This window comes from Prosopis cineraria, unplaced genomic scaffold (assembly GCF_029017545.1).
Source record: "Prosopis cineraria cultivar Desert tree isolate PC_DT_omini unplaced genomic scaffold, ASM2901754v1 PC10, whole genome shotgun sequence".
Taxonomy (NCBI): Eukaryota; Viridiplantae; Streptophyta; class Magnoliopsida; order Fabales; family Fabaceae; genus Prosopis; species Prosopis cineraria.
Genome location: NW_026555341.1, coordinates 34,612,653 through 34,631,315, shown reverse-complemented (window position 1 = coordinate 34,631,315; position 18,663 = coordinate 34,612,653). Strand labels below are relative to the sequence as shown.

Genomic DNA, 18,663 nt, shown 5'->3' with positions numbered 1-18,663 from the left:
AAAAGGAGAGAAAAGAAAGGGAGGAACCCTCCCCCCAAGATGTTGTATATCCTTTCGATTAATTTCCTTTCAAAGTTAGCTTTAGTGTAGCAACTACAATTATTGAACAAACTTTCTCTGCTACTTACTTTTTCTGATCTTATTTATAAAAAAAATTAAAAGTAATTTTTAGTCTAAAATATAAGATATTTTATAATAATTAAATCACTTCTTTTTCTTGATTAGCTTAAAAGTATTTAATATAATTGTATTATTATCTAAAGTCAAAGGTAAAAATAAAAGTACATATTATTTTTTTATGATATTAAGAAAAAAAATTAACTTTTTTTAATATACATGAAATAATTAAAAGTGTCTTATAATAAAAACTGAAGGAAGTATTCATTAAGAATATGGAATATAAAAGTCCTATGAATGATGTTTTCCATGTATTATTAAAAAAAGTCCTATAAATGATTGAATGATTATATTTATTTATTTATATAAAAAATATTTTTTGGGCAATATATAAAAAAATTTTTAATTGCATTAAAGGCAACAGAAAATCATTCAATATTTTTTTTAGAGTGTGTAAATTCATATTTTTAACAATAATTATCCAAGGCCTAAATTTTCTATATCCATCACTAGATATAAGTTTTGCAATTTTGTCCTTAGATTTATAATTAGAATAAAAATGTAATAGAATAGAGGCAATATTACAAATTAGTTAGTGATTAAAAGAGTCTAAATTTAAGAAAGACATAACATAGAATTGTATTCGAGAACCTTTCAAGAAAATTATTTACAAATAAGGATCAACAACAAATGATCATTTATGAAAAAAAAAAAAAAACAAGTCTCTGTTGCTATTTTAATATCAAAAAATTTCATGTTGATCCTTGTCTACAAATACTTTTTTTAAAAGGTTCTTGAATGTGATTCTTCCAAAAAATAATGTAGACCTTTTTATTTATTTATTTATTTATATAAGCATAAGGAGCCTGCCAACATCAGATATTAAAGTATCAAGGACAAATGCTAGACTTCTTATAACAAAGTTACTAGATGCAACAAAATTGAGATTCAAACCCCTAACTAGTTGTTTAAGTTAGAAGGACTTCCATAAATAAAGATCTTAAAATCAAATAAAAAAGAAAAAAGAAACAAAACTTTGTTATAAAATACGCTATCAATCAACCAAAGACACAACACCTTTGTCCAATTACATTAATTTTTAAATATAATTAATAATCTTGAACAGAGAACCGCTAGCTAGTCTTAATAATCCACAAATCATACTTGAATTGCTAAACTGAACATATCTCATAACGGGAAGCCTTAACACCTAAGGCAGAATAACCTATCATGGAGACATTTAAGTCCCACTGACTGACTAATAATTATGCAGAACATAGAAGTCCAGTTTTCTTTTTCTTCTAAGCATCCCAAGATAAAAACGAGACGCTCTCCTCTTCTCTTTCTGTTCTTCCATCTTCACTGTCCCATTTCATCCAAGTTCCACAAAGAATATTCTCCCATGCCGCTCAAAACCCATTCACTTTCCGAACTCTGACAATAATCAAACTGGGGAATCCCATAATTACTTTCACTTCTTGAAAATGGATCCAAGTTTAACCCTTCCATGCCAAAGCTATGATCTTGAACTGGATTGAAGCAGACATTATTGTTGTAGTTCTCGAACACAACAGGAGCAGTAGATCCTGTCGGGTTTTCTGATATTTCAAATTGGTCTTGGACTTGCAGGGAATTATGATCTGGGAAACTGAGATTACTAATGTTGTTGTTGTTGGTGATGGTGGTGCTTGTGTGATTTACTGCGATATCTGCGAATTCTCCTTGTGGAGGAGACAGGGAAGGGACATTAATTGCAGAATTCTCAGAGTTCATGGTTGTGACAGAGGAAGAGGAAGATGAAGAGTTTTGTTCCATCTTTTGTAACAACCTAGGCATCCAGAAACATCGAACAGCATCGATGAATCTGTCACTACCAGTCTCAATGTTGAGCTGGCGTGCCTGTTTCTGAACTCTTGTTCTCCAGTAATTCTTGATCTCATTGTCTGTTCTTCCTGGCAGATGCTGAGCAATTTTCGACCACCTGTCCCACAAAAAACCATATTATTCCAGTTATGAACAACACAAAATTGTGTCTTCATCACGATTCATTTTATGAATCCATCAGTACCTGTTACCCCATTTGGAATGGAGTTCAAGGATCAAAAGTTGTTCTTGAGGAGTTAAATTCCCTCTCTTGATGTCTGGTTTCAGATAGTTGAGCCACCTCAATCTGCAACTCTTTCCAGTTCTCTTCAATCCTGACAAGATCATTATCATCAGGAATCTGAAAAGAAGAAATTAAAACAGACGAGATCATCAAAGAATGCAGATATGTAGGTACCTGAACTTTTGGCTAACATGTTCCAACGACCTTCACCGTGAAGAGCAATACAGTGTATGAGTAAACTGTCTTCTTCCAGAGTCCAAGGGCCTCTCCTGAGCTCAGCTTCTTCTTCATTATTAGACCCTACCTCTGGTTCTGTAGCAGCAGACATGGCTGTTGATTGAAGAGAAATCAGAGAGATGAAAGAGAAGGTGTGGTATAAAGAGTTTACATAAGAAAGAGGTATTGGAATTGAGGCTGTCCAGTGAAGGGCTTCATATACAAAGCCCACGGAATTTTGTGGAGTGATGAGTTTGGTGGTAGTTTACTGTAAAATATGCTACCTGTAAACTCCAAGAAGTGCCTAAATTTGATTAAACACTTGAGAATTGGGTCCCATTGATTTTATATATACTGTAACAAAATTATTTGTATGGCAAATAATTCTTGACCAATGCTAAAGAATGAAGAATTTAGAGTCGCCGGTTTACAAGGAATTGTGTTTAGGTCATGAAGGTGTCAAAATTTTCTTGGTCTAATTAGTGGAAAGGTTTTACGCGTGACATGAGATCAACTAACAATTTCAATCTACTGTTCAAAACGAGAATTGTAGGAACAGGATATGATGCTCTGCAAGTAAATATAACAATCTTCAACCAAAGGGGATTCTTATTAGATTAAAATATAAAAAACTTTCTTAAATTTTGAGACAATTGAATAAAACTCTCTTACATTAGATGCTACATAAGCTACCACTTTTTTTTTTTAATATGACATGGCAATTTCTGTTAATAAAATAACTAAAATCTATTAATAGGGGAGTCTGTGGTAAAAAATTAAAAGGTTAGAAATGTTAATTTTAAACTTTTGAAAGTGAGGGAGAGTTTTTCACAACAATCTTAAAGTTCAAGAGAATTTTGTATATTTTAACCTTATTGTTGTTGTTGTTGTTGTTAAATGATGAATGCAAGAGGCTGGATCGCTGATAAAGTAATGTCTCAATGAATGTATAGATAGGATTGAGACCATATTAAGTAATAACTGAGAAGTCTCAAATAGGCTACAACTAATTTGGTTAACAGATTAATTACCACTATAATTATTTTATTTTTTTACTATATATACATTTACTAATCGAGTTGAGCTTTGCTAATTGACCAAGTTGCTGGTATGAAATATGTTAACCTTGTCCGAGCATTACAGGATGAGATCATCATCAGATCATTGTAATTATTATTTCTTATGGTGAACCGAACCGATGGAGAAAATGAATGGGTAAAAAATGATTGAAAAAACAACTCTTAATTCAAAACCTTAAGAAACTCAAGTTTATAAGTCTTTTTTATTATAAATTACTTCTTAAACACAATTTCAACTCATGTGAAACTTTTCATATCAATTCAAATATAATCACATATAGATAATTTAATAGTCTCTTTATTTAAAAATATAAGGCATTTTTAACCGAATATCAACTTCAATAAAAGTAGTTATTTATTTTTAAACTAATCATATTTTTTCATAATTATGTCTATTAAACATCTTATAATAAATATAAAGTTATTATCAATAAGGATATTTTTTAAAAAAATATAATAATTATACCTTAAAAGACTAAAAATATTTTATATTTTTTAACATCTAACCTTTTAAAAAATGTCTTATATTTTTAAATGAAGGGAGTATAATTTAGATAAATCATTTGAAGGTTGAGAACTCACCATATTGATGCTTGTCTCATAGTTCTCATTTACAAATGTATTTACAGATTACAACTTACATATAACAACAAAATTCTTAGCTATAATTTAAAGGTATACAGTGTTACTTTATTTAATTAATTTTGTTAAAAACTAGAAACTCTGCCTTGTGATTCTAAGTTCCTTGCACATGGTGTCTAAAAAGCTCATTGATTATTCCATGAAGACATTTCGTGTTCTTGGCCCATTGATCACATCTTTCTCCATTCACGGCTACCAAACACGTCAACTCTTGGAACAAACAAAATTGTAATCAAATCAAATGCTCTAGAAAAGTAGGTACCTCTTCAGATATATTTAGCATACTTACTCATTGTAACTATTTTTGTTTTGTATTTTTTTTTTTTGGTTGAGAGAAACGAGAGAAAAGTCATATAAGAAGAATCATCATGATAATATTAATTATTTAATTAGACTCATGGCGATGATTCAACGCAGAGAATTTAATCAAAACTAAATCAATGAATGAAGTACTGTTTTAATGCTAGATTGATGTCCCACATCAGAAACTTACTTTTGGCTGAGCAAAATATTTAATTGAAAAGTATTGATTTAATTTAGCTGAGTATGGAGATAGAAGGTATATACTCCCTCCATTTAAAAATATAAAACATTTTTAATCGAATTTTATTTCTAATAAAATTATCACTTACTTTTAAGTGAACCTTATTCTTTTATAGTGATCCCTATTAAATATCCTACAATAAATATAAAATTATTATTAATAGGAATATTTTTAGAAAAAGGCAATGATCACATCTCGAAAGACTAAAAATACCTTACACTTTTTAATATTTAACTTTTTAAAAAATGTCTTGTATTTTTGAACGAAGGGAGTATGCTTTAGGCTAGCGGCAAAAGAAGCTTGATGAGAAAACTCAATATTTTTACACATTGAGGTTAATTAAATTGGACTCTGTTAATTAAAATAATTAAAATAAGGAAACAATTAGGGAAAAGAACCTTATCATTAAAATAATTGGGGAAAAGGATCGATTCAGAATTTGCAAATTTTCTTCTACAATTTGCAATTCTTTTCTAATGTATACTTCATCTATTAAAAAATATAAGATATTTTTAACCGAATCTCACCCCTAATAAGGTAATTACCTACTTTTCAACTAACTCTATTTTTCATATTTATCCCTATAAAATAACCTATAATAAATAAAAAGTCATTATTAATAGGGGTATTTTTTTAAAAAAAGATAATAATTACACCTCGAAAGATTAAAAATACCTTATATTTTTTAATATCTAACACGTCAAAAAATGTCTTATATTTTTAAATGGAGGGAGTAATTTTGTGCTTTTTCTTCCTTATTTTGCAACTGTGGTCCTTTTCCTTGATTAATTTAGTGATTAGGTCCTTTATAAGCTTAGCCTAAAAAAAATTATTGCAAACAAAATTAAAAAAAACATAAAAAATAAAATTCTAATAACAACTTGATTAATAAGTTTATAAATCATTATAATTTATTAATATTTAATAAATAAACCTCATATTCTATTTGAATTTTTTTTTTTCAAATCATCCATGAGAAAGGTGCTCACATTTAGCATTTGACTGTACCTCAAATATAATTATTTTCAATAGAAGAATGCCTCTGAGCAACAAAAAAATTATCAGATGTCAACACACTTGATTAACATATATCTCAAAATCCAACCTCATGAATGAAAAAAATAAATAAATATGCCATACCTTTATTTAATTACAGAGCTCAGCAATAATAGTAAAATATTAGATGACTGTCAAAATAAGATTTGAATTTGGTTAGTTTACTAATTTTATTTACTCAATAAATATCTCAATTACAACTATTAAATTTCATCAATATTTAAATATTATCAAGCTACATTTCCCTCCAAATATTTAAAATAATTTTCATGATCAGAACAATGTTTATGTGCATTGTCCCTCTAAAAATTTAAAATTTAATACTTTTTTTAATAATATATGATAACTATTTAATTAAATTAAATGATTACTATCATACTATGTGAGGTACTTAATTAAATGAGTAAATTTAAATCACTTGACAGGTACAGATATCTCAAAATAATATCATATGATGTAGACTTGATTTCATACATATAACATGAGGAGTTATTTGTTGTTAAGAAATAATAATTTGACAAGTGGCTCTACATCATGTCAAAGAAAAGCTGAGGGGGAGAATAGAGAATAATGGTGTGAGGCTCGTGATGAGACTGTCACTTCTTCACATGAAGAAGTTAAGAAGTTTGCTATAAAAGGTTGAACGTCCAATCACACGCGTGGTGACTGGGGAGGCGCCTTTTTCACTTGCCAATTTTGGTGCCAAAACCAAATCACTTTCTAATAATTCATCAAACGTGGATTAATTAGACTCCATTTTTTTTAATATTATTATCTAGGTGACTCAAGAGAACTAAGAAAACATGTCTGATGACACTGCTCTATATATATAGACAAATGTATTGAAGACATTAGCTATAGAAAATATTATCACTCTTGATGGATAAAGAAAAATAGAAAAAAAATAAATACTATAATAACTATAATATTTCTCATATTTAAAATATATCATGTCTTATGTAATTACTTTTATAAAAACAAATTGAAATAAGAAATTATATTAAAATTAAAATTATCAAATTAATTTCTTCTCGAACATTAAATTAATTCAAAATTAAGTTAGTTGTTAAAAAATATATTTTCATATTATTATAATTTTAAATCAAATAATTTAGTTAAAATATGTTGTTCTTAAATTAAAAAAAATTTAATAGTGGACACTATTTTAAAATTAAATATAATAACAAGTTTTGCATTTGTCCAAATAAGAGAGAGAGGAGGATTAGAGTCATCGATTAGGATCGACTAAGCTTGAAAAAGAATAAGGCTAGTCTGCTACTTTAAAGTATAAAATGATAATTCATACTTAAAAAGTTGGCCTTTTTAAGTGATAAAATAAAAGGAGTGACCCTTTTAAGTCATTTTATAATTTTTTTAAAATTTTATTATAAAAAAATTAAATAATATAATAATTCTGAAAACTCTAATCTCATTTCATGAGGATGAAGAAGGAATATATAAAAAAACTTAATATATTTGCCGTTGATGAGGTTTCAGAAGGAGAATGATAAAATTATATTGATATTAATGACAATGAAAATATTTAAAATTTAGTTGAAGATACAAGCAAAGTCTTATTATTATCGGTGCTGATTTCGTGATATTATTGTTTTTATTAGATTTAAATTTGTTGTTGTGTCTATTAATTGAAATTTATTTTTCTAGACTTAATGTTATGTGTAATAACTTTTTTTAATTTTAAACATGCTTTTTTAATTTTTAAATAAAAACATGAAAAAGATATAGGGCTAAAGTCTTGAGGGCCAACCTTTTAACTTTGAAGATCAGGTTTAAGCTAACCAAAATGAAATCTTGAGATATAATCAAGTTTATAAGGTCAATTTGTTCATAATAGATGGTGGAATAAAAAACTTACTCCCGAAATCTCTCTAAAGAGAGAAAAATTTAGAGGAATATGTAGTGAATTTCACACTCATTTTTTCTTTTATTTTTCTTTCTTCATCCAAATAAAGAGAAAATTATTTTTTTCCCTCCTTCCTCTCATGTTTTTTTCCCCATCTACACAAAGCATATAGGTGTCGATGGGTTTTATCTTTAATTTTTGTTTTTTGGGTTAAGATTCTACCTTTATATTTAAGAATGTTTTTACACAAAAGCGCCAAGATAAAAGCATTCTATAAGTTTTTTTCTTTTAAGAATAGAGTGAATGGCATATAAGATACTGTCGGCAAAAAAAAAAAAAAAAAAGAAAGAAAGTACACATAAGAAACATTGACATGTTGAAACTAGCCAGCGGCTGAAGGAAGCCGCAAGCTGTCATTCATGGAATTGGAGAGAAATTGTCAATCATCAAATATAAGAGTCGGAAGCACTTCAACTTTCTTCACCGTGTTTTCCTTGGCGTGGATGACAATATGACATGTAACCACCATCAACTTTTAGACTTTATCGATTGTCTACTCGATCCTACTCATTTGAATTAGTTCCTAATTTTCTATTATTGGGGCTAGAAATAGGCCACGACGCCCATTACTTGAGCTGACTAAGGCTTGTCTTAGCCTGACTTATTTAAACAGAAAACTTAGATTTAATTTCACGATCAAAATCGTTTAAGTAAATAGATTAGACTTGTTTACTTAATGTTTATTATATAGGCCAATTGAACCTATCTCTTTATATCATTATGCTCTGCTTGTTTATATATATATATATATATATATGTATATGTATATGTATATGTATATAATTTTATTTATAAGCCATTTTTAATATATTTTATTAAAATTAAAAAAAATTAAAATCAATTAAATATATCCAAAAATTTAATAAATTTTTAATTTTATCTTGATTGACTATATATAATTTAGTAATATATTTTTTTAATACATTTACCCATTATTCATGAGTCGAGCCATGTAGGATTAATTATATTAGTAGCAAAGCTCTCCTAATGAGTATTTAACATGATTGCACATCCAAAACACAAATTCAAAATTACTTGTTAAGTTAGCATAGCTCCTTATTAGTTGAGCTACATGCTCGTTAGTTTAACAATATATTTTTTAGGAAAAATAATAATCAAGGATCTTTATATGAAATTTCTATTAATTAATGTGAAGTTGTTATTAAAATTTAAATGAAAAATAAGTCTCAATGAACTTTTATTAATTTAGAATTAGTTGTTATTAAAATTTAAATGGACACTTGTTGACAAAAGACAAACCTAAATTGATTAATATCTATTCGGGTTTTGATAACATTTGATCCTTACCTAATATAAATTTTATACAGACGTTCTTGATTGATATTTTCTTATTTTCTATCAACAATATTTAATGAAGAGTAAAAGAAAAAATTTATAATAAAAATTTAATGATAACTTATAAATAAGATTAAATTTTTTTTCTTTATCTTATAAATAGGATCGGAGAGAGTATACACACACATTTATATAAATATGTATCATGTGATATATAAATATATAAATAAAAATATAATTAAAATGAATTGAGTTGAAGTTATTTTAAATTTTATTTTTATAAGTTGAAAATTAACTTCCATTAAGAGTGGACTTAATATCACAGGTGAACAACAATAACACTGGCCGGCAATAAAAAACTTTATGATAACTTGCAATGGAAAGGTATTACTTAAACTGCAGTTGCAATTTTTGTGGTCTGAATGAAAATAAGAAATGTAGTAAAAAAATCAAGATACCTGTAATAATAAGAATGCAATTCTGGAGATGGAACAAGTGATCATCTCGAAGATTTTTTTTTTTTTTAACATCATCAAAATAAAAACCTTAATATTCTAGGATTAGTGAAATCGATGAGTCCAAACACCATTTCTGGAATATAAATATTCCCAAGCTAAGTTGAAATAAGTACACAGTGTTCCTTTTCTTTCCTTTCAAATTTCAAACTCCAACTTAAATTCTTGTTGCAGAAGGCAAAAATATACTCATTCAATCCTTTTTATAAGTCATCTCTATCAATTTTATCAATACCAGTATAAAAAAAATATAAGAAATAAAAGTGCATAAAATTTTAAATATGTTCTTATATAATAAATTCAAAATATAATACCATGTTAATTTTTATATCTTCTGAAAGGTAATTTTAAAAGTATTTTTTAAATATTATCTAAAAAATTACACCATAACTTATAAATGAGATTAAATAAATATTTTAAAATATACTTTATAAATATATATATATATATTTTGGGCGGGATATATATATATATATATATATATGTATGTTTTACATGAAGGTACAACTTAAAAACGCAGCCCGCTATAAAGTACAAGAAAACAAAAAGCCCAGTGAAAATAGAAGTCGAGCAGTCATTGGGCTATAACCCGAGACTATAAAATTATAAAAATAAAAACAGAAACGGTGCGTTTAAAGGAATTGGTATCAGCAGTTTCAGGTGAACTCCGGCGACCTCATGTTCATGCTCTCTTTGTCTCAGTTTTTTTTTTTCCTTGGATATATTTTGATTTTGTGCATGTGCACGTTTAATGCTTTGGTGAGATGATGGAGTACTTGTGCACTTACCTACTTCCGGTAGATTTTGTTTATTCGAGATGCAAAATTTACTTATTTCGTAGAATTAACTAATTTCGTTGTTTTATTTGGTCACTTCAATTTATGTGCCGTTGCAGGCCCTCCGGATTCAAACTTAGAAGTAATATTCCAGACTCGTTGCTTAATTAAAATGAAATTTGGAACGCCTTTCAATGGATGCATGAAAGTGGTGGTGTTGAAGTGTTAATTATATGACACTGTTATCAGAGACTTGGAGCGAATGGGTATGGGTACATCAGCAATGAACAAGGAAAAATTGAATGATGGTAAAGGCAATAATCGTAGTCTGAGTGAACGATGGAAGCAAAGGGAGATGTTCCTTCTTATAACTTATGCATTTGTTTTCTATGTCATCATCATCCGCCGGTCTCTTCAACTTTCTAATGGTATTTCCTCGATCATATATGAGTTAGTTTATTCTCTATTCCCCCCTTTCCTTCTTTCTTTTGCCTTCTGCTTAATTGTGCGCATTGTGCTGTGGTTTTTGATTTTCATAGATTACTACAAACTGCTCTACGGTTTACATCCAGGATGGCTTACACCTCATCCCCTCAATGTATGATGTCTGCAGCTCGTTCTCTCTCAAAGTCGTTCATAGTTATATTTTGAAACCATTGCTGTTCTTGGTTCCCTGGTTGATTGGCATAGCTCAGTTGTTTTCTGTATAGAATCGTATAGCATATATGTAATAAGTGAAAGCATAAGATCTACTACTTAAAGGATTCGATCAATTTTTGTACGAGAAGGTGGGTAAATCATGCTGCCTTACTTGCGTTATTTCAGTCTTTACACTTCTCTACTGTTATACTGATTCTGATATTTTACCTTATCCTTGTCTCAGTGGACATAATTGGTAAACTAGTGTTATTTTATTTCCCTTGGGGATTAGTGAGTGGGTATTATTTAATACTAGCCTAGAAAACAATTGTGACATGCTTAAACGCTTGATCCCCCCCCTCTCTCTCGCCAGTAAAAATCAGGAAGCTAAGGCTTTTTTATCATATTTCAGGTTTTAAAAAAAAGGTTCATCTACAATTTACATTTAGATGTGGTGATACTGACTTTTCAGCAAGTTAGAATGACTTTGGGTTCTTGATATGACAATGGATGAGAGCTGGATATCTATGAAAGGCATTTAACGGGTCATGCTTGACAAGTTCTGTTCTTGTTTTTCCAAGTTTGTAGTTAATGCTTGTATGTATAGTTCATGGTTTTGTATGTCTGACATGAATGTTGGTTGCAGAAAATCTTGCTTTACGGCATTTGTTTTTTGGCTCATCAATTACCCTACTTGTTATTTTCTGTATGAAGGATGTCTCAGATGCCCAGTGGAGGAACTTTCGAGGAAATATACCTGTTCTTACTATTGTCTTTGGACTTTTCACTCTGCTGGCAACATTGATGAGATCGTTCTTTCGTTTGAAACTGAGGGGAATGTCCACTGCCTGGCTTTTGTTTTCTTTGATGTACCTATCATATCTGCATGGAGCATGGTAGGGTTTACTTAAATTATCATGAATTTATTATACTTTCTCTTGCTATTGACACTATTTACCTTCATCACTCTAACATTTTGTCTGTTTTCCTCTGCAGTGTCATTTTTGTCCTATCAATAGCCACAGTTAATTTTCTTCTGGTAAAGGTGCGTGTAAAGGATGAATGAATAAATATTACTGTAGTATTACAAGAAACATGTATTATTATTCTTTTTTAATTTGCACTTCGTCATAGTAATATATCATATGAAGTTTTGTTTTGGCGACTGAAAAGTTTTTCTCCTTAGGTTGCTTTATCTTTTGTAGCTTGCCGTATTTAGAAACCTTAAAGAAACATCTGTGGGATATTTTGAGGTATTAGTGGCCTTCATTTGTTGTTTGGATTTAAATGTATAAGTTTCCTTGTGCAATCCTACTTCTTACTGTACAGGTAAATATAATTTTAGGTGTCTAATAGTTTGTTAGTGCTTCTTGAAGAAAAGCTTAACTTCTTTCCTGGTGTTCTCAAATGAATAACGTGGATTTCTTTTCAGCTGAGCATTAAATTGTGATATTTGCTTACCATATTTAGTAATTCTTCTGTGTTTAAATCTACTAAATTTATATCACTGCAGATATTTGCACGAAAGAAGTATTTTACACTCATAGTTTGGAGTTATAACTTATTTTTTCTTCTCTGCAATCGCGTTTATGAAGGATATCCATTCTCTACATTTGGGTGAGAGAGTAAGATATATTATGTTGATCTGTTGTTTGCAGTTTATCAGCTATTCCTTCCTAAAATGATCCATTTATGCCTTAGGAAACAATTGGCATTTTTGGACAACTACCGAGGCACTTTTAGGTGGCACATTTGCTTCAACTTTGGTATTTGTTGTCTTCTTTATTTCTCTATGTTCATATGGTATCTTTAGCTGAGAACTTTCTATCGATGTGTAGTTATTAATTTATCATGGCTTTTCATGTTATTCTGTCACGTCATGAGAAATAGAATTTACTGTGTTATCCGCATACACCTGAATGTTTTTAAGTCAAAGTCAGATCAGATCTCTTTAAACTTTAAAACCAGGGTCAAGTTACATTATTTGATAATCACTTGTAGGCTAACATAAATTTTTTAGGTAAAAATAAAGCTCAAAACCCAAAAAAGCTAATTGCATTCCTCTTGGATCATAAGCCTCCATACAATCAGACAAGAAGCCTAACAAGCATCAGATGGCACGCATCCCATTTGTGCATGTCAAGAAAACCTGTGCTAATAACATTTTAAAATTAACTATGCATATTTTTTCATTCTAATTTACATGCATACTACATCAAGAAGAAAAATCTATTTGATATATATCATTTAAGTGCTGAGTTTAATTATTTATGGCAGTTGTTCTGCGTATGATAAGCTTTGGATTGGATTATCATTGGTTGAATCAAGAGTCTCGTATTGATCAGGAGGTATTATATTCTTTCTCAATATGTTACTTTTTCGTTTCTTCAAAGTAATTTGGTTGGATATGTTAATATATATATATATATTATTTCTTCAATCGTATCTGTAAACCTCTGAAGTTGTTGTGATCCATTTAGTAATGCCAAGGGTGGCTACTATAGTACTATTGTAAATTTTTCAGTATAGAGTAACTTTTGGTGTTATCTTGTGGGCATGCATTGTCTTTAGTAGCTTATACTATATATTTTCTTATTATTGAGAGAACACTGTATTACATTCCCTGTAAAGAGTGAAAACAGAGAGGATGCTTGGAAAGTCTTGATATTCTGGGAGGCATGTGTTACATATATGTTTATATTGGATAAGGGTTTTTTAGTTTGAGACACAACCAATATGGGAACTTCAGTTGTCTATTAAATGAAGAATAACAAACAAACTCTATTCTGGTCCCTGTCCCCCTCTATGATGGATGGATAAATCAAATGCAGTAAGCTTGTTATTAGCTATGTAATACTTGAGATGAAAGACCTTTAATAAAACCTAACTGTAGAGGGAAACAGGAAGCTCACGTAAAATATCTTCAAAGAAACCAATGGGGGTTGGGCCTAGATAAATGGACTAGCCACTCACAACGTGCCAAATTAGTGTGAATTCCTGTTAGGTGAGATGCCTGCATATAGTTTTTGACAATGCCTCAAATAAAATTACTTCCAATAGAAAGATATCCATGCATAAGCAAAAAAATATCTTTGTAGCAAAGACCAGCAAATAGAATACTTGATTCATCACCTAAGAATGTCATCAGCCAAGAGATGACCTGGAGTAAGGAAAATAGATATGAGCATGGCTGGAGCATGAAAAGGGAAATCATGTGCCCCAAGGGAACACCACCTATGAGGTTGAAAAACAGAGCTTCTGCTGTAAGACAGTGAACACAGTGGTAACATGCATAGCAGAAAATGGTTAAACTGAAATGCAACTAGAGGAAGGCTCTACTGTGGGTAGAGTGGATAGAATGGCATAGAACTGGAGAAAATGACCTGTAGAATAAAGACACAGTGGGAAGAGCGGTTGGAGTGACATGCAATTGAAGGAAAATAACGTGAGAAAAGCACATTTAGAAAAGCATAAAAAAGAGATGGCTTAAGAAGGTGGCTGGAAGAAGACCAAAGAAGGTGAATGGAGAGCCACTGAAGAAGCTGGCCGGAGGGCTGCCTTAGAAGGTGATTGGGTATCTGTTGGGGTGAGGGGGGCCTAGAGCAAATTTCTGGCCTTGAAAATTCTCTAGGCATATTCTACCCCCCCTCCCCAAAGCTTTGATACCAAATTAAGAATAAAGGGAAAGAGAATGCTTTGTAAAGCCTTGATGTTAACGTAGGCTTGTATTGCCTGTATTTTGTAGAAGAGAAAAAGTTGTATAACTTGATATATGACCTGTGTGGGACTTCTATAATCTAATTAACCAAAGATGAATCTATTCTGGCATGCTTCAATTAATGATCTCTTCTATTATGCTCAGTAATGTGGCCGTGGCTTGTTTTACTCTGCATTGCATTGCTTGAGCAAAACATTTGTCATTATAACTATTCAGTGAAAATTGTATAATGCACGTCTTGTCTGATTCAGTGAACATTGTGATTCTCAAAAAATGGTTTTGCTGAAGTTTTTGTCTGTGGATTACAGAAGCATTATCAACGTTGCCAAATTTGTAAATCAGGAAAACCTTGCTACCAAATTTTGCAGGTTAGATCAGCTTGCTATTGATAAAGACATAAGTGATTTTTATAATAGTTGCTGAATTCCGCTTTATGCTTTTATTTAGGCTTTTATATAATTATGCCTTCTTTGTTCAATACTTTGGTTACAATGCCAGGAGAGAAGTTTGCAAAGTGACAAGTTCAGATATACCACTTACCTTTGTTATCTGCTATATGCACCACTTTACATTGCTGGTCCAATAGTTAGCTTCAATGCTTTTGCCTCACAGGTTTGTGACTAAGCCACGTTTTAGTATAACCTTGTTCTGGTTGTTTGGTTATTTAAAAATTGAGCAGTAGAAGTTAAGTATAAACGTTTTTAAAACTGCAATCTAATTGTTGAGTCATAGCTTGATGTGTTCCTAATGTTTTATGGTTGTTTGAATATATGTTTTGTCAATGATACTTGTTCTGATGTTCTTGCAGCTGGATATTCCCCAGAATAGTAATTTAAACAAAAATGTGATATGCTATGGTTTCCGTTGGGCATTGAGTCTTCTTCTTATGGAGTTAATGACACATTTATTTTATTATAATGCCTTTGCAATCAGGTCAGTTCCTTTAAACTCAGCAAAAAAGTGGGTCATATTTAGTGTTGCTTATTGGGTCGCTGAATTGCTTTCTTTTTTCTTTTTTGTCCTTTTAATGGATTAGTGGTTTGTGGAAGCAATTGTCTCCTATAGATGTATTCATCATTGGATATGGGGTAAGAGGCTATTCTTTTGGATTATTATATGAGAACATGTACGATTTAAGGCCTTGCTGATTTGTTCCTCATGTCTCTTGTGCCAACTAGCTCTGTTAGAGCATTAAATGTCCTTGTTTCCTGTGTGATCCTTTTATCATTGAATCAGCATAACGCTTTATCATTAATTTGTGTCAGGTCTTAAACTTCATGTGGTTAAAATTCTTACTGATCTGGCGCTATTTCCGATTCTGGTCACTGGTATGTTACCTGTTGTAACCTTTAAGCATCTGTCTTGAAAACCTGCTATACTTTTATATAGATCATACCCTTGGAACCATGTCTTGTAGATAAATGGCATTGAGATTCCAGAGAATATGCCAAAGTGTATCAATAATTGCCACAGTTTGGAGGGCTTTTGGAAAAATTGGCATGCTTCCTTTAACAAGTGGCTTGTGAGGTGCAACTGACTTCTTTGCTTTGATTTTTTGCTTCTTCTCCCTCATGATGGCTTGAACTGACTAGAAGTGCAGGTACATGTACATTCCTCTTGGGGGGTCTCAAAAGAAGCTACTCAATGTATGGGTCATATTCACATTTGTTGCTATTTGGCATGATTTGGAGTGGTACTCTCTCCTCTTGTTGGTCAGTTGTATCCATTACATAGAAAGGGCATATTGTTTGACTTTATAGCTTATGTTTGATAACTCCCATTATCCTTAGGAAGCTTCTTTCATGGGCTTGGTTGACATGCTTATTCTTTATCCCTGAGTTGGTACTGAAGTCAGCAGCGAAGGCATTTCAGGTCATGCAATATCTTTCCGAGCCTTTCTGTCTTCAATCGATTGAGTTATTATAATGTTTCTTGCAGAACAGAGGAAATGTTATTCTCTGGTCTGATTCTATGTGAGTGGGTGCATATTATATGAAACAATACTACCTAACAAAGAAGCTAAAAATCTGGAAATAAACCCGGAATTTAACCTGGCTACAGATGGAAATAAAATCCCTGAAACAACTCTGAAGAATGAGAAGTGTAAATTATAATATTGTCATTGAAGCCTCCCTCCCACTGGCTCCCCCCCCCCCTGAATATGTAAGCACATAAGATTATCAGAAATGTCCATTTTTTTTCATAATTATTAGTTCAAAGTCATAATTCTTGCTTTCTAACTTTTGGTGATTATGGTTATGATTTTCAGGCTGAAAGTGGTTTTGGGGAATATTTAGTTCGTGAACTCAGTGCTTTCGCTGGTGCTGTCACAATTACTTGTCTCATGGTTTGCCCTTTATTGAACTTGGAAGCTATAGCATATATGGATATTATTTTTCTTCATTATGTTATGTACCATCTTTATGAACTATTTTGCATCTTGTGGTGTGCCAGTGATGTCTTTTCTAAAATAACGTATAAAAAGGTGCCATCAGAAGTAATTTAAATGTTATGAAAAGAGATGCAATAATATTGCTTTGTTGTGTATTGTGATTATGTTTTTTTCACTGATATTTTTATCAAATCAAAATTAGTTGTGAACTGCAAGGGCCCTACTAACTCAAGATGTGCCTGTGTAAAGCAGGCATAGAGGCATAGTAGTTGTGAACTACTAGGACCATAACCATCGTTTGCCATCATTGATATTCAAAATGATCGAGAACCAGGGGATCCCAGCTGCATATCATCTTTAAAATAACAGTCTTTTAACAATATTGTGTAACATCTTACGTAAGATCTTTATTGACTTGTATCATAAGTGCGTTATATCTCTGCTCTTCTAGGAGGAATGCCGTGTGCTTGGAAGCTGGATGAAAATGCTAGAAGCCTAGAACTTTAAGCTGACATCTCTCTTTTAGTTTCTTTCGGGATAAGACAAGTTTTTTTCCCCTTTGACAGGTGGCAAATCTGGTTGGCTTTGTTATTGGACCTGGAGGTGTCAACTGGTTGCTTTCTTCTTTCACTAAAAAAGAAGGTACTACGTCGGTATCCTTACCTTTGCACCCTACCGCTGTTATAACTTTGCACTCTAACGCTGTTAAATGCGATCTATATAATTCATTGGGAATTCCAACTCACAGGACTGCCAGTTCTTGTTGGCTTACTTCTGTCGTTTTACGTGGGAACGAAGGTACGGTGTATTCAGAATTAAACTTGATTTGTAGTCCACATCTCCAAATAAGTTGGACAGATATGTTTTCCCTTTCTTTTTTCTTAGAATTAATAATTCACCTAAATATTTGCAGCTTATGTTCCATATAGCTGAAGCAAGACAAAGGTCGCCCTGAACTGGGACATCTGTTGCCTTATTACTATGGTATTGCTCTCAGGTTATTCTAAGGAAAAAGAACAAGTAAATCTGTCGGAAATGGATTTGGTGTACGTGGTTTGAGATTTTATCAAGTTTTCCTGCCAGTTTTCTCCGGACATGGATGCTCATTCTTGATTACTTTTCATAACTGCATCTCGCTTTCTTTTTGCCAGATTGATGTCGTGCGTTACATTTGCCTGAAAGTTAGTGCTCTGTGTTATACTCACTTTGTTAAAAAAATGTAAGGCACTTTTAATCAAATCTTATCCCTTAATAAAGTAGTTACCTACTTTCCAATTAACCTTATCTTTTTTTGTTTATCCTTATTAAACACTCTACAACAAATATAAAGTTATTATTAATAGAAGCAGTTTTGAAAAAAAAAAAGTAATGATTACACCTCGAAAGATTAAAAATGTCTTACATTTTTTAACATCTAATTTCTCAAAAAATGCCTTACATTTTTTAACTGAGGGAGTATATAGTTAGAGTCGCCTGTCATTTCATCTCTATTTTATTTAAATATATAATTTATATTCATTTTATTGGTCCTTCAAAATGACAAGAAGATTGAAGGATAGATATTGAGAGACCATTGTAATAGTCACGCTTAAAATATGATTAAGTTAAGAAATTAATTATCTTTCACTAATACAAGTCATGA

General features: G+C 31.0%; 2 protein-coding genes across 6 annotated transcripts; one reads left to right on the top strand and one right to left on the bottom strand.

Annotated features, from left to right (window-relative positions):
* Positions 1–1,178: 1,178 nt before the first annotated feature.
* LOC129322351 (MYB-like transcription factor EOBI) lies at positions 1,179–2,703 on the bottom strand. The gene is made up of 3 exons (XM_054968675.1): positions 2,399–2,703; positions 2,186–2,315; positions 1,179–2,098 (listed from the first exon to the last, which is right to left on the bottom strand). Exons 1-3 carry the CDS (start codon positions 2,550–2,552, stop codon positions 1,477–1,479), a joined length of 906 nt encoding a protein of 301 aa, XP_054824650.1. The 5' UTR covers positions 2,553–2,703; the 3' UTR covers positions 1,179–1,476.
* A 7,454-nt stretch (positions 2,704–10,157) lies between these two features.
* On the top strand, positions 10,158–18,147 carry LOC129322350 (membrane-bound O-acyltransferase gup1). Of its 5 annotated transcripts, none has more exons than XM_054968669.1 (20): positions 10,158–10,293; positions 10,392–10,700; positions 10,812–10,870; positions 11,626–11,807; positions 11,908–11,956; positions 12,425–12,528; positions 12,613–12,677; positions 13,189–13,259; positions 14,938–14,997; positions 15,128–15,241; positions 15,438–15,562; positions 15,666–15,717; positions 15,895–15,957; positions 16,047–16,156; positions 16,230–16,322; positions 16,420–16,501; positions 16,899–16,976; positions 17,588–17,663; positions 17,770–17,819; positions 17,935–18,147. In XM_054968669.1, the coding sequence occupies exons 2-20, from the start codon at positions 10,535–10,537 to the stop codon at positions 17,974–17,976; spliced, it is 1,641 nt and encodes a 546-aa protein (XP_054824644.1). In that variant the 5' UTR covers positions 10,158–10,293; positions 10,392–10,534; the 3' UTR covers positions 17,977–18,147. The 5 variants fall into 5 exon arrangements, with proteins under 5 accessions (XP_054824644.1, XP_054824647.1, XP_054824645.1 ...); XM_054968670.1 differs by having other exon boundaries at positions 10,172–10,255; XM_054968674.1 differs by lacking the exon at positions 10,158–10,293 and having other exon boundaries at positions 10,560–10,700; positions 11,636–11,807.
* Positions 18,148–18,663: the final 516 nt, after the last annotated feature.

Coding starts and splice junctions, on each gene's coding strand:
- LOC129322351 (XM_054968675.1), bottom strand. CDS start 2,552: ATGTCTGCTGCTACAGAACCAGAGGTAGGGTCTAATAATGAAGAAGAA. Junction 2,316..2,398: donor CATGTTAGCCAAAAGTTCAG/GTACCTACATAT, acceptor TGATCTTGTCAG/GATTGAAGAGAACTGGAAAG. Junction 2,099..2,185: donor CATTCCAAATGGGGTAACAG/GTACTGATGGAT, acceptor TTTGTGGGACAG/GTGGTCGAAAATTGCTCAGC.
- LOC129322350 (XM_054968669.1), top strand. CDS start 10,535: ATGGGTATGGGTACATCAGCAATGAACAAGGAAAAATTGAATGATGGT. Junction 12,529..12,612: donor TATCCATTCTCTACATTTGG/GTGAGAGAGTAA, acceptor TTTATGCCTTAG/GAAACAATTGGCATTTTTGG. Junction 14,998..15,127: donor CTTGCTACCAAATTTTGCAG/GTTAGATCAGCT, acceptor TTACAATGCCAG/GAGAGAAGTTTGCAAAGTGA.